At 41.3% G+C, this 22,500-nt stretch overlaps 2 protein-coding genes across 8 annotated transcripts in view; one reads left to right on the top strand and one right to left on the bottom strand.

Moving 5' to 3' along the window:
- Positions 1 to 16,468, top strand: part of LOC143296299 (transmembrane emp24 domain-containing protein 7-like) — a 20,308-nt gene extending 3,840 nt beyond the window's left edge. Inside the window, exons 2-7 of one of the 6 annotated variants that reach the window (XR_013057121.1) lie at positions 6,697 to 6,968; positions 9,710 to 9,874; positions 11,533 to 11,673; positions 12,450 to 13,884; positions 14,087 to 14,233; positions 14,278 to 16,468. Coding sequence is in view for 1 of the 6 variants with exons in the window: in XM_076608150.1 (XP_076464265.1) it covers positions 6,762 to 6,968; positions 9,710 to 9,874; positions 11,533 to 11,673; positions 12,450 to 12,704 (768 nt within the window). In the remaining 5 variants the exon portion in view is untranslated. Of the gene's footprint in view, positions 1 to 6,696; positions 6,969 to 9,709; positions 9,875 to 11,532; positions 11,674 to 12,449; positions 13,926 to 14,086 lie in introns of those variants that run through there. The other 5 variants (XR_013057123.1, XR_013057122.1, XR_013057120.1 and 2 more) reach the window with 5 other exon arrangements.
- Positions 16,469 to 16,572: 104 nt separating this feature from the next.
- The window catches only part of LOC143296215 (uncharacterized), a 22,502-nt gene continuing 16,574 nt past the window's right edge, over positions 16,573 to 22,500 (bottom strand). Inside the window, exons 6-7 of one of the 2 annotated variants that reach the window (XM_076608034.1) lie at positions 19,659 to 19,776; positions 16,573 to 17,200 (exon numbers count right to left, since the gene is read on the bottom strand). In XM_076608034.1, the coding sequence (XP_076464149.1) occupies positions 19,670 to 19,776 (107 nt within the window). In that variant the 3' untranslated portion in view covers positions 16,573 to 17,200; positions 19,659 to 19,669. The remainder of the gene's footprint in view (positions 17,201 to 19,658; positions 19,777 to 22,500) is intronic. The other variant, XM_076608033.1, reaches the window with a different exon arrangement.

The following is a 22,500-nucleotide window of genomic DNA, read 5'->3' as shown; positions in this document are numbered from 1 at the left end:
GACTCACTTGTGATACACTTAAAAAAAAGAAAAAAAATCCAAGCTTTTCATGTATTGAGTATAATTTCAAAATGTAATGTTTAAGATGAGAAAGATTAGTTTAAAGCAAATTAAGTCCCCTAGCATTAATTACAGAGTAATTTCCCTTTTTTTCTATCTGCACCAACACGTTTGCAAATAAATAAAACTTCCATGCTTAGCAAAAGAAGTTCCTGTTTGAACAAAAAATGATAATAATGACTGCTCTTGTTGTTGGGTCAGAATATCAGATCAAAGTGCCAAGTTTAGAGAATACAAAAAATATAAATATAACAGTAAATGCAGTTTGCATATAATTAGGCTTCATTTTTTATTTTTTTGTGCCCATCCCAGAAGTGCAATATTGTTTTAAACAAGATGACTGTAAAGAACTGAATTTTTCCTATTTTTATGCCTAATTTGGTGTCAACTAACAAAGTATTTGCAGAGAAAATGTCAATGTTAAAGTTTACCACGGACACACACACACACACACAGAGACAACCGAACACCGGGTTAAAACATAGACTCACTTTGTTTACACAAGTGAGTCAACAAGAAGAAAGAAAAAAACTAACTGACAAACAAAAAATACCGGTCTGTCAAAATACTCTTCTTCTGTTTCACATACCAGCTTATTGACCAACGTGCTTCTTGGGTTTCTGCTGCTCACAGCGCGCGCGCGCGCGCGCGCGTGTGTGTGTGTGTGTGTGTGTGCACGCCTGTTCGTATATACCTACTTAATGCATGTATGTTGAACTTTATGGTGTAAATGCCACGAACTTTCAGCCCGGGAGTTTTCAGTGTCAATCTGCATTGTTGTTGTTGCTGCAGCTGTTGTTGCTATTGTTGTCGTCGTCGTTGTCTTGTTGTATTTATTGTTGTCGTCGTTGTTGTCTTCATCTTGTTGTTGTTATTGTTGACATCGTCGTCGTCTTGTTGTCGTCGTGTTGCTGTTGCTGTTGTCATCGTCGTTGTATTGTTATTGTTTTGTTTTGATGATGTTGTTGCTGTTGTTGTTATTGCCGTCATTGTGTCTTCGTCTTCCATTGTCTTGTTGTTGCTGTTATTGCTGAACTGCTGTTGTCGTCGTTGTGTTGTCTTGTTGTTGTTGTTGTTGTTGTAAACACGTACAGTCGAAGCACGGTCAGCAGGGCCTGTTGAAGCAGACACAGAGTCACGCCGTTCAAATGCTGTGTGACAGGTTTCCACAGACACAGACATGTACATACACATGCAGTGTGTGAAGGGTGAACGCAGAGAACGAGTTAGGAAGCCCACACTCGTATTCACGATTGACGTGACTGACTGCAAAATGAAACGTCACAAGTACAATGTAACTCCTCCTCCTCCTCCTACTACTACAACTACTACTACTGATACCACTACTACTACTTTTCGTCTTCTTCTTCCTCCTTCTATAAAACAAATTAATGAAAATCACAAGCACATTAAACTATCTCTCCTCCTCCTCCTCCTCTTTCTTCTTCTTCACAGTACACCTTCTCTTACAAGCAGATTATGCCTCCTCCTCCTCCTCCTCCTTCTTCTCCTCCTCCTTTTTCTCCTTCTCTTCCCAACACCACGTGGTACCACTCCCTCTCGTGTCCCCCACCCCCTTCCCCGTCAATTCCTCCTCTTCTTCCTCTTCGTTGTCCCCACGTTACACTCAGTCAATCAGTACCTGTCCCCAACCCCGCCCCCCGCCCCCTCCGTCCGCCCCACACAGTCTGAATGCAGTCGCTGTTTTCACTGTCTCTATCTTTGTCTCTGCCTTTGTGTGTGTGTGTGTGTGTGTGTGTGTGTGTGTGTGTGTGTGTGTGTGTGTGTGTGTGTGTGTGTGTGTGTGTGTGTGTAGATCAGTGTGTGAAGGATGAATGCAGAGAACGAGTTAGGAAGCCCACACTCTAACGTGACGATTGACGTGACTGACTGCAAAATGAAACGTACCAAGCACAATGTGTGACTGGTTTCCACAGACACAGACATGTATATATGTCTGCAGACCTACCAGTTTGACCTGTTCTGGGGGAACTGAGAGACAGATACAGAGACAGGGACAGGCACACAGACAGAGACAGAGATAGACAGACAGACAGACAGAAAGCCAGAAACAGAATCAAAGACAAAGACAGATACAGACAAACAGACAGACAGACTGACTGACTGGCTGACAGTCGGACACACACATACACACACACACACACACACACACACACGCACGCACGCACACACGCACGCACGCACACACACAAAGACACAGACAGAGACAGACAGACAGACAGAAAGACACACACACACACACACACACACACACACACACACACACACACAAAGGCAGAGACAAAGATAGACAGACAGAGACAGAGACAGAGCCGGCTTGGCAAGTGAAAACAGCGACTGCATTCAGACTGTGTGGGGCGGACGGAGGGGGCGGGGGGCGGGGTTGGGGACAGGCACTGATTGACTGAGTGTAACGTGGGGACAACGAAGAGGAAGAAGAGGAGGAACTGACGGGGAAGGGTGTGGGAGCCACGAGAGGGAGTGGTACCACGTGGTGTTGGGAAGATAAGGAGAAAAAGGAGGAGGAGAAGAAGGAGGAGGAGGAGGAGGAGAGATGGTTTAATGTGCTTGTGATTTTCATTAATTTGTTTTATAGAAGAAGAAGGAGGAAGAAGAAGACGAAAAGTAATAGTAGCAGTAGCAGTAGCAGTAGTAGAAGGAGGAGTTACATTGTACTTGTGACGTTTCATTTTGCAGTCAGTCACGTCAATCGTCACATACGAGTGTGGGCTTCCTAACTCGTTCTCTGCATTTACCCTTCACACACTGATCTACACACACACACACACATACACAGGGTACCAAATTATCCGCTCAGATCCAACTAAGCCCAAAACTACTGGTTTACTTTTGTATTTTGCTTCCACATTAAGATGTAAAAGATTAAACAGTCTTGAGGTTTATGATGTAGAATCAGTTTGGGTAGATATTAAGATTAATGGTAATAATACTCTTATAGTGGGGTTTGTATACAGAAATCCATCAGAAAATGTAGAATGGGAGGATAGATTTAGTTCTGTAACGGATGAGGTGATAATGTTAAATTACGAAACTATTATTCTAGGTGATTTCAATATAGATTTGCTTAAACCAAAACCAAAGTGGCACCATAATTTCTCTATGCATGGTTTAGAACAATTAATCGACAGACCAACACGCATTACTGAAAACACAAATACCTTAACAGATCACATTTACACAACCACAAAACAACACATTGTAGAGGTATGTGTTCCACCTTGTGGTAGTAGTGATCATTTCCCAGTCTGTCTCACCTGGTTTAAGAATCGTGTTAAAATTCCAAAGGTAGGACATAAAACTATATTTTATAGAAGTTTTAAGAACTTTAAAGATGATGATTTTCTCTCGGATTTAGCAAACTCATCTTTAGATTATGTAGCCTATATCAGTTAAGAGATCCTGATGAAGCTGTCGAATTTTGGATAAATACATTCTCTTCTGTATATAACAAACATGCACCATTTATTAGGAAAAGAGTTAGACAAGAAACAAAACCGTCATGGATAACAAAAGAAATTGACATTGAAATTCATTATAGAGATTATTTGAAGATGTATGGATCAAATGAACAATATAAGAAACAAAGAATAAAGTAAACACCATGAAACGTAAATCGAAATATAACTATTTTCATAAAATGTTAATCAATACAAAAGATTCTCGTCTAATTTGGAAAGCCATCAACAAGTTGAACAATAAACATGTGGGGAAAAGACAACAAAGCATCACTGATGCAACAGCAGATCAGTTAAATAATCATTTTGCAACCACTGCTGAAAAAATTATACCAGTGAAAATGACCTCTGTATTCTAAAACAGTACATTGACTCAAAGAAAATTCATGCTCCATTTAGTCTTCAACCAATGACTGTCTTGGATGTATGTCAAAGCCTATCACAACTAAAACAATCTGGCACACGAGATTTGGACGGGTTAGATGGACAGATATTAAAGCTTTCTTCCCCTGTTATTGTAGATACTCACTGTACAAATCAGGTGATTTTTCTGATCCGTCTAACTATAGGCCAATTTCTGTCTTGTCTGCTCTGTCTAAACCCATTGAAAAACATTTGCAAAAATGTATATATTCTTATCTCTTTGACTACGACCTAATCCATGAAGACCAGTCTGGTTTCCGTAAAGATCATTCTTGTCATACAGCCCTCATACAACTCACTGACAGTCTTCTACATAACATAAATGAAAAATTCACAGGTCTCCTTTTCACAGATTTTGAAAAAGCTTTTGATGTAATCAATCACTCCTTGTTACTACGTAAATTAGAAGCTTATAAATTACCACCAGAGTATATTCACCTTATACAATCTTTTCTTTCTGATAGGAAGCAGTTAATAACAATAAATAATCAAACCTCAAATTTTACATCTATTAAACATGGAGTACCACAGGGATCCATCTTAGGGCCAATTTTATTCTCCACTTATGTTAATGACTTACCTTGTTATATGAAATGTAAATGTGAAATGTTTGCAGATTTGCAGATGACACATCCTTACATTCAAGCAATTCGGACGCCAGTAAACTAACTAATGAACTCCAAGATGATATTCAGAAACTTAATGACTGGACACACTTGAATCACATGTCTTTGAATGCTCAGAAAACGAAGTGCATGTATGTATGTGTACGACAAAAAAGACAAAAAAGGAAACATAACTTGAAACCACTAATCCTAGGCGTCAATAAAATTGAAGATGTAGATTCACATAAAATTCTGGGTGTCATTATTGACAAGGATCTATCTTGGACTGATCATACGAAGTACTTAAACGTCTCTCAAATAGAATACTTCAACTAGCAAAAATCAAAAAGATCCTTAATGTCCATTCACGAAAGCTCTTCTTCTGTGCACATATTCTGCCAGTAATGGATTATGCGTCAGCTTTATGGGACATCTGTAGCCTCTCAAACTTTATTTAAAGTTTATTCACCGTATGTATAAAAGAGCACTGAAAATAGTATTGTTAAAACCGAACTCCCTGACCCCAATGGACTATAAACAACTTAATATATTATCTTTTCACAACAGGTTGTACTTCAACAAAGCTGTTTGCATGCATAATGTTATGTATGGAAATGCTCCAAAAAAGATTGCAGACACTATTAAAACTAATGAACACAGACACAACCACATGCTCTGCATACCCAGACCAAGAAACGAGCTTTCTGTATTCTGGTGGAAATTTTTGGAATAATCTCCCACTCACTCACGTGTTCAACAAAAATCTGAAGAATCACCTCATTGAAAATAATTAACAGTAATACAAATTTTGATCTGTTAGTTTCCTATTAATTGTGAAATGTTTTGTATATGCTTGTGTTGACAAGGATTGGCACTATATGGGGGAACATGTGCATGTGGATGGGATGGGCATGGTGTAATTGTGTCCGAGAATTTGTGTTCAGTGGTTGGTGTGTGTGTGTGTGTGTGTGTGTGTGTGTGTGTGTGTGTGTGTGTGTGTGTGTGTGAAATGGAAATGCAATTGTGTATTTCTTTATCACAATATTCTTGTTTATATATATGCATTTTGTTGTTATTGTTGCTCTTCATCTGCTTGTTTCTTCTCTCTCTCTCTCTCTCTCTCTCTCTCTCTCTCTCTCTCTCTCTCTCTCTCTTATTTTTCTTTATTTTTTCCCTTCTTTTTAATTTTTATTTGTTTATTATTATTATTATTGTTATTTTTAAATTATTATTTTCATTGATGGCTTGATGTAAAAAAAGCAATTGTTGCTTATTCAATTTACCATCATGAAATAAAATCTTGACTTGACTTCACACACACACACACACCAAAAGAACACACAAAAACAACACCAAAACCCCTCCGAACACCACCATTGTTAACAACACAGCAGTAGCGACGGAATCAACACTGACGGCGATCAATCAGAAAGAAAGCAGCGACATATTTCTATGCGTATTAATTTTCATCAAAGAAAAGAACCTGAAACACACGACAACCAATAAACTATCAGCACGTCACACACACACACACACACACACACACACACACACACACACACACACTGTGGGACAAGAGAAAAACCAATCAACAGCTGTAATCGAGGAAGAAAGAAGTGCGTCTTCTTCACACTTCGTGGACTTAAAAAACACAACTGTTTTAAATCAGTTTTTGCTTTCAGGTAAAACTCGATCTCATATAACAACCCGAATAGCTGTTAATCCTAATTTGACAAGCTGTTACAATTAAGCATGTCGTACACAAGTCGTCGGAACTGCAATTTGTTGAGCAGAATATGAACAGCTTGTCACCATCCTACCATCCTAAAACATAAATGAAATAAAATAAAATAAATGAAATGAAATTCTCTATTCTTCAATCTTGATTCGTATGTTGAAAATCGTTTCGTGCCTCAGGGTCGTAATCCGTTTCGAACAGTTTCGATTTTTGTGGAGGGTACGTGGATATAAGGCAGGACAAACGTAGTGTGTTCGACGTGCTATCAAAGGACAGCTGGCACGCACAGTCCGCGCTCGACACGCGACTCAAGTCGCGCACAGATTTGTGTATTAATTTCAGTCAACAACAGGCCTCTTTCGATCTGTCTCAGTCAGTCGCAGCAACAGCAGCAGCTGTGGTGGAGCAGGCAGAACAACAGAGAGGCAGGGTGGAGAGATGAAGTCGCTTGGAGCTGCTGGCAGTCCGTGGCAATTGATTCTCCTCACCACCCAGTGTGCGCTGTGGACGGGACTGTTGCTGACACACGTGCAACACGTGGCGGGCCATGGCAGCCAGCAGATTACCTACATTCTGCCCAAGAGGCAGATGATCTGTTTTTCTGACGTCTGGTACGACAGCGACAAAATCTTCTTTGAGTACCAGGTAAAAACAACTCGATGCTGACTTCGACAGAAAGGGTGTGGGGTGGGGGGTGGGGGTGATATGATGATGATGATGATGAGGCCGGGATGGTTGATGCGTAAATGTTTGGTTGGTTGTTGACTAGATGCGTTTTCAAAGCAGGAGAAGACGTTAGGAAAAAACCCCCCACCAGAATCGGTTCCAACGCTCTCTCTCTCTGATTAAGTATGGGCTAAAACTAACTCAAATGAATACACAAAAGCTGCCTTATACGACTTATAAAATTTTGCCAGAATAGAATAACAGAGGTTTGAGAAACCGGTTGTCAAAATTAATGTGAGAATTATTTTGTACGGATTTGGATTACGTTTGGATGAATCACGGTGGCAAAGATATAAGCACTTTTGTTCATATAACTGTTTCATGAAAAAATGATTGTTGGTGGCAGAATTGGAATTGCCATGTTCAAAACTTTAAAAGATTTGACTTTAACAGATTGTTGAATAACATACAGTATTTTCCAACTGATATATCTGATCATGCTGACAGACATTTGAAGTCTATTATGACAAAATTTAGGTTTGGTATTTCTGATATATACGTTCATTATAATCGCTAGCGACAGACATAATTATCCTCAAAATTTGAAATGTCCAATATGTCGATCTTCAGTAGAAGAACAGTTTTTTTGGGTTCCTTCTTGCCCGAGATTGTGTGATATTAGAGAGCAGTTAATACCACACAAGTACATTGTGTGATATTAGAGAGCAGTTAATACCACACAGTACATTGTGTGATATTAGAGAGCAGTTAATACCACAAAGTACATTGTGTGATATCAGAGAGCAGTTAATACCACACAGTACATTGTGTGATATTAGACAGCAGTTAATACCACACAGTACATTGTGTGATATTAGAGAGCAGTTAATGCCACACAGTACATTGTGTGATATTAGACAGCAGTTAATACCACAAAGTACATTGTGTGATATTAGAGAGCAGTTAATGCCACACAGTACATTGTGTGATATTAGAGAGCAGTTAATACCACAAAGTACATTGTGTGATATTAGACAGCAGTTAATACCACAAAGTACATTGTGTGATATTAGAGAGCAGTTAATGCCACACAGTACATTGTGTGATATTAGAGAGCAGTTAATACCACACAGTACATTGAGTGATATTAGACAGCAGTTAATACCATACAGTACATTGTGTGATATTAGACAGCAGTTAATACCACACAGTACATTGTGTGATATTAGAGAGCAGTTAATACCACACAGTACATTGTGTGGTATTAGACAGCAGTTAATACCACACAGTACATTGTGTGATATTAGACAGCAGTTAATACCACACAGTACATTGTGTGATATTAGAGAGCAGTTAATACCACACAGTACATTGTGTGATATTAGAGAGCAGTTAATACCACACAGTACATTGTGTGATATTAGACAGCAGTTAATACCACACAGTACATTGTGTGATATTAGACAGCAGTTAATACCACAAAGTACATTGTGTGATATTAGACAGCAGTTAATACCACACAGTACATTGTGTGATATTAGAGAGCAGTTAATACCACAAAGTACATTGTGTGATATTAGAGAGCAGTTAATACCACACAGTACATTGTGTGATATTAGAGAGCAGTTAATACCACAAAGTACATTGTGTGATATTAGACAGCAGTTAATACCACAAAGTACATTGTGTGATATTAGAGAGCAGTTAATACCACACAGTACATTGTGTGATATTAGAGAGCAGTTAATACCACACAGTACATTGTGTGATATTAGAGAGCAGTTAATACCACACAGTACATTGTGTGATATTAGACAGCAGTTAATACCACACAGTACATTGTGTGATATTAGAGAGCAGTTAATACCACACAGTACACAGTAGACCCGTGTTTAGTTGGAATAACTGTGTTGTTGACATCAACAAATGAAAGTTCTTGTCTTGGATTGAGTGATACTTACAGAGCAGTTTATACCACACAAGTACACAAAGACCCATGTTTATTCAGACTGACTGTATTGTTGTCACCAACAAATGAAAACATTGTAAAGAAGTTGGCTGTTTATAAAGCTTTGAAAAGACAAAGTGCATATGTAACATAATTTGATACGTTTTTGTAATGTCCATGTACACTCCTTTCAGACGGGCCATGGCCTTATGAATGAACCATCGCAATCTCAGTCTCTCTCTCTCTCTCTAATTATATATATAATATATACATATATATATCCTTCTCTCTCTCTCTCTCTCTCTCTCTCTCTCTCTCTCTCTCTCTGTGTGTGTGTGTGTGTGTGTGTGTGTGTGTGTGTGTGTGTGTGTGTGTGTGTAAATAATTCCATCTTCGAGATCCTTTTTAATTACCAGCTTTTTCGTTTGTTTGCATGTACTTATTGGTTTACTAAGTATTTCATTCATACAGTCATTCATTCATCAGTTCATCATCAGCATCATCATCATCACCATCATCATAATGATCATCATCATTATCATCATCTTCTTCTTCATCTTTTTATTTTTCTTCTTCTTCTTCTCCGTCTCCTGCGTTCATGCGCTGCAACCCCACGTTCACACACAGGTACGAGTGGGCTATTGCGTGTAGGCCCGTTTTCACCCCGCCATGTAGGCAGCCATACTCCATATTCGGAGGGTGGGGGGGAGTGGGTGCATTCCTTCACGATTTTATTGATTGACGATGGTGCCCACATGGCGGTGTGGGGCAGGTGCTGCGGGGAGGCAGCAAGGACGTGCACGTGCAGATCATCACACCCAACGGCATGGTGCTCTACGAGAAGCAGTGGGCCACCAAGGACGTCGTCACTTTCGCCCCTCAGAACGGGGAGTTCCAGTTCTGCTTCGACAACCGCTACTCCATGATCTACGAGAAGGTGACCCCAGTCTCTCTGTCTCTGTCTCGCTCTCTGTCTCTGTCTCTCTGTGTCTCTCTTTGTCTGTGTGTGTGTGTGTGTGTGTGTGTGTGTGTGTGTGGTGTGTGTGTGTGTGTGTGTGTGTGTGTGTGTGTGTGTGTGTGTGTGTCTGTCTGTCTGTGTAATTGTTTCTTTCCGCATCAAGGATGTTGTCGCAGCATTTTCCCCCTCAGAACGGCAGTGTCTGACTCAGGGCAAATTTCCCTTCTCACTCTTCTCGACTTGTCAGCCGCCTTTGACACGATAGACCATTCAGTCCTTCTTTTCCGTCTTTCTTTTACTTTTGGTATCAATGGCACTGTTCAGTTAAACTGATTCAAATCTTATCTCACTGATCGATTCCAGTCTGTCATTGTTGATCATTTCCGGTCTGAACCCGTTAAAATCGAACATGGAGTCCCACGGGGATCTGTTTTAGGCCCAGTGCTCTTCACACCGTATGCTGCTCCTCTCACTGAAATTATCAACCACCATAATGTCAGTCACCATTCTTATGCTGATGACACTCAACTTCAGAAAAGTGATACCCCTGAAAAATTGTCGCCGCTCTTGCAAGAAACATCCGACTGCTTCCGGGACATTCAAAACTGTATGACTCGAAATAAGTTGCAATTGAACGTGGACAAAACTGAAGCAACGATCACAGGAACTAAACAAAAACTCTCTTCCATCACAACTGACACAATCAAACCGGCAGTACATCCATTCCTCTTTACAGTTCAGTCAGGAACCTCGCCGTTGTCCTTGACAACACACTGTCCATGCAAAAATTTATTAGTCAAACATGTCAATCCAGCTACTGTCAATTGCGGCGCATCACTACCATTCGGAAATATCTGTCCACCGACACAACATCTAGACTTGTCGTTTCTCTCATTCTCTCTCGCCTTGACTACTGTAACTCTCTATTGTCTGGTTTGCCTGCTTCATCCATTCAGTCCCTTCAGCGCATACAAAACTCTGCTGCCCGACTCGTCCTCAGAAAGAAAAGATCTGAGCACATCACTCCTCTTTTACATCTCCATTGGCTCCCTGTTTCACACAAAATAAAGTACAAGATCAGCACTCTATGTTATAAATGTATTCAGAAATCTGCCTCTTCCTGTCTCTGTGGCTGTCTTCACGTCTACACTCCATCTCGGTCTCAACGATCGGCTTCGGATCCACTCTGTTTACGCATACCCAGATTCAAACACTCCACTGTTGGCCGCCGTTTTTTCTCTGTCTCTGGACCTCGCAATTGGAATGAACTTTCTCCTTCGCTTCGTCAAGTTTGTGCACTCAGCTCTTTCAAGTCTGGCCTTAAAACCCACCTCTTCCCAAAATAGCCTCCCTTCCCTGCTTCTTCCTTGTCTTCAGTTTCTCCAGTTTTAGAGTTATGCATGCGTGTGAATGACTGGCGCGGAAGCGCTTTGATTTGTCTCTGCACAAGATTCAGCGCTATATAATTATCTTTATTATCATTTATTATTATTATTATTATTATTATTATTATTATTATTATTATTATTATTATTATCATCATTATTATTATTATTATCATCATCATTATTTGATCTTACCTTGCCATATTCTGTTTGATCATACATTGATTTATTCCCTGTCTGTGTGTGGGCCAGGTGGTGATGTTCAACATCCGGTCGGCCTTCACGAAGTCTCTGGCCCAGGAGGTGGGAGATACAGAACCCACCGTGCAGCTGTCCACCCACATGTCCTGTGACGTCATCCACGAAGCCGTCTCCGCCATATTGGATTTTCAGGTGGGTGAGGGAGTGGGCCTACCTGGAATAGAAGGGAAGGGAGAGTGCAACAGTGGGATGGGTGGGTGGTTGGATGGGGGGCAGCAGAGGTGAGAAGAAGATGGAGAAGAAGGATAGGAGGAGGAGGAGGAGGGAGAAAAATAGAAGAAGACAGCCAGACAGACAGACAGAAAGAAAGAAAGAAATCTATGAAATGCCGCCCCACAAATAATCCCCCCCCCCACTTCAAAAAACAAAACAAAAGAAAACAAACAAACAAAACAAAACAAAACAAAAGAAAAAAAACAAACCCGAAAAACAAAAAACCCACCGTCGCCACAACTTTCCTCCCTTCTCTGTACATCCTTCCAGCGCAGAAGAAGAAAGAGAGAAATTTATGAAATGCAGCCCCATAAATACATCATGCCCCCCACAAACAACACCCCCCAAAAAAACAACAACAACAACAACAACAAACAAACCAACCAAACAAACAAAAAAACACCGTCACCACAACTTTTCTTCCTTCTTTGTACATCCTTCCAGCTCAGAAGAAGATATAAATCAATGAAATGCAGCCCCACAATTACATCAGCCCCCCCCATACCCCCCAGCCACCCCCCCAAAAAACAACAAAAAACAAAACAAAAAAACACAACAAAAACAAACCAAAAAACAAACAAAAAAACCAAAAAACCCCCGACAAAAACAAACAAAACAAAAAACCCCACAAAAACAAACAAAAACCAAACACCATCACCACAACTTATCTCCCTTCTTCCCTTCGCCCCTTCCAGCGCAGGTACCGCGTGAGGGAGTCAGTGGGGCGCCACCTGGCGGAGCAGCTGAACAAGATGGTGTCGTGGTGGTCCGTGGTGCAGAGTGGCGTGGTGTTGGTCTGTGGGCTGGGGCAGGTGCTTGTGCTGCGCTGTTTCTTCACGCAGCGCCGCCCCTCATCCAAGCCCGGTGAGGGCGAGCCGGAAGAACAGCAGGTGACCGTCTACCCCCAGACCCCGGCCCGCCCGTCCGCTCCTGAGAACTTGTTCATGTAATAACGATAACAACAATAATGTACATGTAGATAGCGCCCTTTCTCCGGTTCCGGGTTGTTTCTTATTTTTATTTTTATATTTTTTTCTGAATTGGTAGGATTTTTTTCTTCTCCTTTTTGAAGGTAAAACTTGTTTTTGCCGCTCCCGAGAACTTGTTCATGTAGCCGATTCCGGATGGTTTTTTTTTTTTTTTTTTTTCCTTGGTTGGCAGGCTTTTTTCAATTTTTTTTTATTGACAGAACTTGTTTATGCCGCTCCTGAGAACTTGTTCATGTATCCGATTCCGGGTGTTTTTTTTTTTTTCTCAAAAATAACAACAACAAAAACAACAACAACAAAACAAACACACAAAAACAAAACAAAACAAAAGCCACCAACAACCCCCCCCAAAAACAACAACAACAACAACAACAACAACCACAAACAAAACAAAACGAAAAAAAAATCTTCATGGGTAGCATTTTTTTTTTTTTTGTAGGTAGAGCTTGTTTATGCAGCCGATTCCGTTGTTTTTCTTATGAATTAATTATTTTTCGTTTATTAATTGGTAGGTTTTTTTTGTAGGTAGAGCTTGTTTATGCAGTCGATTGCGTGTTGTTTTCTTCTTCTTTATCAGTAGGAGGTGTTTTGTGTGGAGAACTTATTAACGACTTTTGTTGTTTTTTGAAGGACTTTGTTGTGCGCGTTTGTGTGTGTGTGTGTGTGTGTGTGTGTGTGTGTGTGTGTTGAGAACATGTGCACGTAGCTGATTACTGGTAGGTTTTCTTTTATGTGGTTTAAAAACAAAGTTTGAGTGTCTTTATTTTTTTTTCATGCGGATCGGATTGATTTTCAGACGAATTCGTTTTGGATTGGAAGTGGTCTGGTGTGGGTGTGGTTTGTGTTGGTCGTGTAGTTTGTTTTGGATTGGAAGTGGTCTGGTGTGGTTTGTGTAGGTCGTGTAGTTTGTTTTGGATTGGAAGTGGTCTGGTGTGGTTTGTGTAGGTCGTGTAGTTTGTTTTGGATTGGAAGTGGTCTGGTGTGGTTTGTGTAGGTCGTGTAGTTTGTTTTGGATAGGAAGTGGTCTGGTGTGGTTTGTGTTGGTCGTGTAGTTTGTTTTGGATAGGAAGTGGTCTGGTGTGGTTTGTGTAGGTCGTGTAGTTTGTTTTGGATTGGAAGTGGTCTGGTGTGGTTTGTGTAGGTCGTGTAGTGTGTTTTGGATTGGAAGTGGTCTAGTGTGGTTTGCGTAGGTCGTGTAGTGTGTTTTGGATTGGAAGTGGTCTGGTGTGGTTTGTGTAGGTCGTGTAGTGTGTTTTGGATTGGAAGTGGTCTGGTGTGGTTTGCGTAGGTCGTGTAGTGTGTTTTGGATTGGAAGTGGTCTGGTGTGGGTGTGGTTTGTGTAGGTCGTGTAGTTTGTTTTGGATTGGAACTGGTCTGGTGTGGTTTGTGTAGGTCGTGTAGTTTGTTTTGGATTGGAACTGGTCTGGTGTGGTTTGTGTAGGTCGTGTAGTTTGTTTTGGATAGGAAGTGGTCTGGTGTGGTTTGTGTTGGTCGTGTAGTTTGGATAGGAAGTGGTCTGGTGTGGTTTGTGTAGGTCGTGTAGTTTGTTTTGGATTGGAAGTGGTCTGGTGTGGTTTGTGTAGGTCGTGTAGTTTGTTTTGGATTGGAAGTGGTCTGGTGTGGTTTGTGTTGGTCGTGTAGTTTGTTTTGGATTGGAAGTGGTCTGGTGTGGGTGTGGTTTGTGTAGGTCGTGTAGTTTGTTTTGGATTGGAACTGGTCTGGTGTGGTTTGTGTAGGTCGTGTAGTTTGTTTTGGATTGGAAGTGGTCTGGTGTGGTTTGTGTTGGTCGTGTAGTTTGTTTTGGATAGGAAGTGGTCTGGTGTGGTTTGTGTAGGTCGTGTAGTTTGTTTTGGATTGGAAGTGGTCTGGTGTGGTTTGTGTTGGTCGTGTAGTTCGGTGTGAGTGGGTTAACGTTAGCCTTGATTAAACTTCATTTATTTTTTAAGTTTTACTCACGTGACATATGACATTTATTTGTTGATTGCTTAGTCGTTGATTTACTTATGCTTGTATTCATTCATGCATTTGGTTCTGTATGTTTTTCTAGTGCTTTGCATAGTAGATGCTTGCACGAATAAGTGTTCAGAGCACACGTACTTAGACTTCCAACGGTTGTACTTATAAAACAATTTGCCCTTAAACGTTTTTATTGTGTACTTACACTTGAACAAAGGTAACGATCAAGTCCGAAGAGTCAAGAAATGTCCAAGACTTGCGTTGTGTGTGTGTGTGTGTGTGTGTGTGTGTGTTAGGGCGACAAATGGAGGTTGGTCTCAGATCACAATGTTCTGTTCAAAATATACAAGTGAGTTCGCAGATAGCAGTCTCGAAAAATATTGGAGATTTAATATATTGTGAAGAGATGTCTGTGTATGTCAAGACAACTAACTATACATAGAGATAATGCTATAATTTTCTGCGTGTTGTCATCACGATTCGTGTGTGGCACATTTTGATCCAAACGTTTTGCTACATTTTTCATATCCGCAGTTTCACCACTTGAATTCAATGAGTAAAAGCGATTTATGCTAGCTTTGTCTTTTGACTGTCTGTCAGGAAGAACACGCTATTTCCTAAATGGAAAAACTAAAAAGAAAAAAAAACAACCCATATATTTCTGAATGGATGTTACCTTACATTTCTGGTCACTGTTTAACATCACTCTTCATATCTACGTTAGATTTTTTAAAAAGTATATACATATCATACATTATTCTCGAAAAAAGGTTTTATCCCCTGCCCTTGAAGCATACTCAGATTTTAAGGTGAGATTTCCCGAAAGCAGAAGAGGTTGTCTCCCTTGGAATGTGATTGCAAACTTCTTGTGCAAACACACTTAAAGTTTTTATCTCCCCCCAACATTGAAGATCTTCCAAACTGAAAGTCAACGCAAATTGAAAAAGAAAGAAAGAAAGAGTCTGTGTTTAATTTGATATATAGTGGAAGGCATTAGGATGCTAGCTATCCCCCCCCCCTTTCCCAGAAAAATATATTGTACTCGTATATATATTAAAAGTAAAACAAAAAGATACCTGCTAACTAAACAGTCCTTGTCTTTTGCTAGCAGGGACTCTGGGAAAATGTTGAAATGTTTTCTAATGGGAAATTCATCATATTCTACATCAGCAGTAAATTCCTAAATAACTGAAATGCTCAGTTTTGTCGAAAAAACTGCGTCCGGGGTGATAGTTCTTCTGAAGAGAAATGCTCATATAAAAAACAACAAACCCGCTTATAAAATAGCTCACCCATTTTCCTTGAAATATTTCAGACGAAACAGTGGAGTATCACAATAAGAAGAGAGAGAGAGAGAGAGAGAGAGAGAGGGGGGGGGGGGGGCAAAAATTACAAACTTAAATTTGGAATTTCTATATCATTTATCATTTGTTATTCATCATTAAAATCGTTGTATTTCCTAGTTTCTTTATTATTCTTATTCAGAATTCTACATATCATTTAGTTACTGTATAAGACTTTTACAGTCTGATGGCTTTAATGGAATATATGTTGTCATTTACGTTGTTATGCGATATCGTTGATAACGTAATGGGTCACGAATTTGCCTCACTAGTTCCATACGACTTCACTGACTTACTATATCGTGAACATTATGTGCCAAGAGCTATATATATTTAGGAATCTTATTATTGTTATCGATTTTTGGAGTATGGTTTTCCGTCGCGCCATGATTTGAACGCTTAATTCATTTGGATAAATCTTTACAAACTGCAAACGATTCATGTGCTTGTTGTTGCATCCTGCGTGTTTGTGAGGGCGTGAATGTGAACATACTTTTGCATGCGCCAGTAGTAACAAGAAGAAGAAAACGCTGAGTTCCAGTATAAAGTTTATTTTGGTCTGCAACTGCAGGAAACAAATGAAAAGCAATTAAGGATGATTTACAGGAATATATACACAATATATTTTTCATCAAAATGCAGTATATTCATCTGACTGTACGAAAAAACCGGACGGACAAAAGTAACACAATTTTTTTTCACACACGATAATTGACAATTACTTTTTATACAAAACATTCATCAAAAATAGACATTAAGATCCTGACTTAAATATTTTCTTCTGTTGATCAAACCGGTTTTCAAATTGATACAAAAACAGAGTTCAAACGACTTCTCCCCCACTTAAAAACAAAACAACAAAACGTCTAAAAGAAACAAACCCAACCGCTAAACAGCGACCGAACACGCTTCTGAAAACCAGGTCAAAATAATACTGATGCGGCGAAAACGCTGTTAAAGACAGACATCTCCACAAAAAGGATTCCAACACAGCGTCAGTCTCCGACCTCCAGGCTGATGACGTGATGGCAGGTGAGGAAGAGGTGAGACCCCCGCCCCATCCCTCTCTCCCGCACCCCTCAGTTGGAGCAGGAGATTCCCATGGTCAGCATCTTGGCCTTCTGGCGGTAGCGTGAGGCCACTGTGGAAAGAATAGTTCTGAAAAGTTATCAGAATTCCTTTTAGACCCTCTCGCGCTTCCACCCCACTCTGTCTTCACGCTGAAAGCCAGAATGTGAGAAGCACACTCCACCGGTTTTCTCCTAAACGGTTATTAGTATTAGTATGATATTTTTTACGGTTATTGTTCAATAAAAATTGGATACTGCAAATTCATTTTTGAGGATGATGTTTCCCTCTGTGTTTTGTTAAGTGTGTTATAAGCTGGTGGTTTAAATTACGGTTGTAGTTTCATTCAGGGTACCATGAGATAGGTCAAATTTGTCATTTGTAAACTTAATGTAAACTGGCAATAACACGCTGAATAAGCTTCACGTAGATTGTTCATGCATATGGATTTGTCCGAACGCAGTGACGCCTCCTTGAGTTACTGATACTGTTCATTCATATTTTAGGCAGCAGGTTTCAGTTAATTCAAGAATATAATATATTCCGCAACGTGACCAGACTTCAGAGAAGAAGCCCCCCCAAGTCAAGTGTTTCGGCCCTGAACTCCTTCCACTCTAAGGGGGCCGGGCCGCACCCAGGTCATGACTCCTGGATGCCCTTGTATTGCCACCCTTTCTTTCAGTTAATACAAGAATATAATATATTCCGCGACGTGAATAAACATTGACACATGTATGACTGGCGAATGATAGCGTTTTTAATCAGCACTACAACCAACAAACAAAACAAAAGGAACAAACAAATGAAAAAAAAAAAAACAAAAACAAAAACAAACCCAAACAGTTATACACTATACATACTTAATCTGAAAAGTTCTGAAAGTCACGTCAGTAATCAGTCCATTCAATTTCCATATCGGACTAACATTTGTTTTTTTCCACACTGTTTTGAAAAAAAAAATCCTTTATTAACCCAAAGATAGCTCAGTACCGTAATCCTTCTTTCTGTTCTTCTCCCATTTTGTTGCAGTCTTTATTTTGGAATTAAACAACTTCTTCGTCGTGACGAGCAGTTTTGCAGGGTGCGAGTGTTCTGTACACGGTATCAAGCCCACAAATCATGACCCAGACACCGAGGATAATAATGATGACACGACTCGTGCTAACTGACACTCTCTGTCATCAACAACGGCCGGGGAGCTGTACCAATGTTTGCCGTACAGGAAGTTCAGACCATTAACATCTGCATGTTCTGAACACAAAATGATGAAAAGGACAAAACAGTTCTTTGGTGCGTATTTTCTATGATAATGATTGTGCTGGTATCATATTATAAACAGGTTTTTTTGTGTGGAGGAGATGGATGATACACATAATCTGCTTATTATGATTACATTGTGCCTGAAGTACAGAGTTGTGCAATGAGTCAGACTTACTGTCACTGTGCATATGTAAACATAGCTCACGCACAAACACACACATATACGCGTGCGCGCACAAACACACACGCGCAACCGATTCATAGCTGCACAACTCTCTCTCTCTCTCTCTCGAACAAATGATGTTCAAATGGCGTAAGTTCTACGGCTTTAAATATTTTATATAAAAAATCCAACCAAAAACTATGCTGCCTTGTTCACGTTCACATGACTACACTAGAAACTATGCTGCCTTGTTCACGTTCACATGACTACACCAAAAACTATGCTGCCTCGTTCACGTTCACATGACTACACTAAAAACTATGCTGCCTTGTTCACGTTCACATGACTACACTAAAAACTATGCTGCCTTGTTCACGTTCACATGACTACACTAGAAACTATGCACAGACTCTGTATTCAAGATATATGGAGTAGGCAAAAAAAACTCCAAGCGTTTGCACACAAGCACAAATTTGGTAAAAGAAGCCTAATCCTGTGGAAATAAAAAAGCAAACTGCCGGATAGCAAAACTGATACAAAGGAGCAGAAACATAATCCAGAATGTGAAACAGCCAGAAACTGAATCAAATAAGTAAAAACAGCGTGTGAACAAAACCCTCTGAAAGACTGGCTTTAACACATACAACAGAAGTTGTACAAAGTCAGAAACAGAATGAAGTGGTATAAGGCACACGAGCAATAATTAAATTAACGAATTTGACGCATGTATTCCTGTATTTTTCCACGTCAGTATGATAATCGTGTTTTACAAGTGATATCTATTATCATCAGTAAATTCCGACAGTATAGGAGAACAAGATGTTAGACCGTCGAAACAGTTCCATTCTAAAGGGGGAAATGATGAATATTGTTTTTGGACAATCGAAACAAGTTTATATAAAGCAAGCCATTTCTTCACATCATACATATATTTCTGTCGTGTCGGTCTTATCCTTATGAAGACGTAATTATTAAATGTGATATAAAGGCATGTAAGCAAACGAAAATTTCATAATTAAGAGACAGGAAAACTCAGAAAAGATACCTGATACTGGAAATTAACTATAAGCGAAGCCACGCAAGCCATGCACAAGCCACTATTCACACAAACACGGCAGTGCGTACCACGGCATCTTTCAGTAGTAGCGTGAATAGTCTGGAATCCGCCTCTCTGGACAACCAGCATGTGGAGTCTGACTGGAGGACCCTGCGTGAGCTGATCTATAGTACAGCTTCTGAGACCCTGGGACCCATGACCAGAAAGCACAAAGACTGGTTTGATGAAAACTGTGATGAAATCAAGCAGCTTCTGGATGAGAAACGCCGTCTGCATCAAGCCTACCTGAGCAACCCAAAGTCCACATCAAAAAAGGATGCGTACAATGCCATCCGCAGGACTGTTCAGCAAAAGTTACGCCAGATGCAGGATAAGTGGCTGAGTGACAAAGCTGATGAGATCCAGGGATATGTTGACAGGCACGATATGAAGAGGTTCTATGATGCCTTAAAAGAAGTTTACGGCCCCACATCCTCAGGATCATCCCCCCTCCTCAGTGCAGATGGGAATACCTTGATCACCGAGAAGGAGAACATTCTCGAACGATGGGCTGAGCACTTCAACAGTGTCTTAAATCGCCCTTCCTCCATAAATGATGAAGCCATAGACCGTCTCCCACAAGTCCCCATCAACGAAGCACTGGACGATCCGCCAACACTTCTTGAGACCCAGAAAGCAATCCGTCTGCTATCCAGTGGCAAAGCATCTGGCTCAGACTCCATACCAGCAGAGGTCTACAAGGATAGAGGCACTGTGCTGACTGAGAAGCTCTATCAGCTGTACTCACTCATGTGGAAAGAAGAGACGATCCCCCAGGATTTCAAAGATGCATCTATCATTCACTTGTACAAGCGAAAGGGGAACCGGCAAGCATGTGATAACCATCGGGGCATTTCCTTGCTCTCCATCGCAGGCAAGATACTTGCCAGGATCCTACTAAACCGCCTCACAGCACACCTTGATCAAGGTAATTTGCCTGAGAGCCAATGTGGATTCCGGAAAGAGCGCGGAACCACCGACATGGTGTTTGCTGCAAGGCAGCTGCAAGAGAAATATCAGGAGCAAAATGCTGATCTGTTCTCCACCTATGTCGACCTCACCAAGGCCTTCAACACCGTGAGTAGAGAGGGACTGTGGAAGATCATGGCCAAGTACGGATGCCCTCGGAAATTTATTTCCTTGGTCAGCCAATTCCATGAAGGCATGCAGGCTCGAGTCCAGGGCAATGGCGAAACATCTGCTCCTTTTGGTGTCAAGCAAGGCTGCATCCTGGCTCCAACGCTGTTCAGCCTCATGTTCTCTGCAATGCTTACTGATGCCTTCAGAGATGGCGATGTTGGAATCGGCCTAAAGTACCGAACAGATAGCAAGCTGTTTAGCCTCAGAAGGCTTCAAGCAAAAACGAAGGTCATGACAGACATCATCAGAGACTTTTTGTTTGCTGATGATTGTGCCCTCAACGCTGGATCTGAAGCTGACATGCACCTCAGCGCCGACAAGTTTGCCACTGCCAGCAGGAACTTCGGCCTTACCATCAGCACGAGGAAAACTGAAGTTCTCCATCAGCCAGCCCCAGGGAAACCCTACGTTGAGCCCAACATCACAGTCAACGGTCAGAGACTCAGTGCGGTGGAGCGGTTCACATACCTTGGCAGCACAGTCACGAAATGCGACCATCGACGATGAAGTGAATGTCAGGATTGCAAGAGCAAGCGCAACTTTTGGTAGACTCAATGCAAATGTCTGGAACAGAAGAGGCATTAGTCTTGAGACCAAGCTAAAGGTCTACAGAGCAGTAGTTCTCCCCACACTACTGTACGCCTGCGAAACTTGGACAGTGTACCAACGACATGCCAAGAAGCTGAACCACTTCCACACAGCATGCCTCAGGAAGCTACTGAACATCAAGTGGCAAGACAGGGCCCCAGACACAGAGGTGCTCGCAAAAGCCACCCTTCCCAGCATCTTCACCATCCTGATGCAGTCCCAGCTTCGCTGGGCTGGACACGTGGCGCGCATGCCAGACCATCGGCTGCCCAAAAGGCTCTTTTATGGCGAGCTGCAACAAGGGAAGAGATCACACGGAGGTCAGAAGAAGCGCTTCAGAGATACTCTGAAAGTCTCTCTGAAAGCGTTCGCTATCAACCCTGACTCCTGGGAGGAATCTGCAGTGGACCGTGACAATTGGCGCGCTGCTGTGCACAAAGGCGCCAAGTTGTGTGAGGCCAACAGGACTGCTGCAGCTGTTCAGAAGAGGCAGGCCAGAAAGTCACGGGCAAACAAGCTCCCTGACAATGATATGCCTGTCTTTGTCTGCCCCAACTGTCTGCGAACATTTCGTGCGCAGATTGGACTATTCAGCCATCTGCGCATTCACAGATAGATTCATGAGCACCCCCCACCCCCCAAACCACCACCCTCCCCCCATCCCCCAGCTGGATGACAACGATGGTCATCATCGATCTCGATGGACACACCACCACCACCACCACCAGAATAGTCTGCACACCAATACCTTTGATCAAATACCACATTTGATTATTAATACACGGCGATGATAAAGTGTATAAGGGAGGAAAGCAGAACGACAATGGGAAAATATGAACCACCTGTGGTATTTGCTATACACCACCACGTGTGTTCTATCTCTCTGAGGAGGCTGGCAGAATGGTTAAGACGCTCAGCTGCCAATACAGGAGTCCGTGAGGGTGTGGGTTCGAATCTAGCTCTCGCCCTTTCTCCCAAGTTTGACTGGAAAATCAAAACGAGCGTCTAGTCTTTCGAATGCGACGATAAACCGAGGTCCCGTGTGTAGCACGCACTTGGCGCACTGAAAAAGAACCCATGGCAACGAGAGTGTTGTTCTCTGGCAAAATTATGTAAAACGAAATCCACCCTGATAGGGCTTGT

Source organism: Babylonia areolata, chromosome 21 (genome assembly GCF_041734735.1).
Source record: "Babylonia areolata isolate BAREFJ2019XMU chromosome 21, ASM4173473v1, whole genome shotgun sequence".
In the NCBI taxonomy this organism is placed as follows: domain Eukaryota; kingdom Metazoa; phylum Mollusca; class Gastropoda; order Neogastropoda; family Buccinidae; genus Babylonia; species Babylonia areolata.
This window is presented reverse-complemented; position numbering and strand designations above follow the sequence as displayed.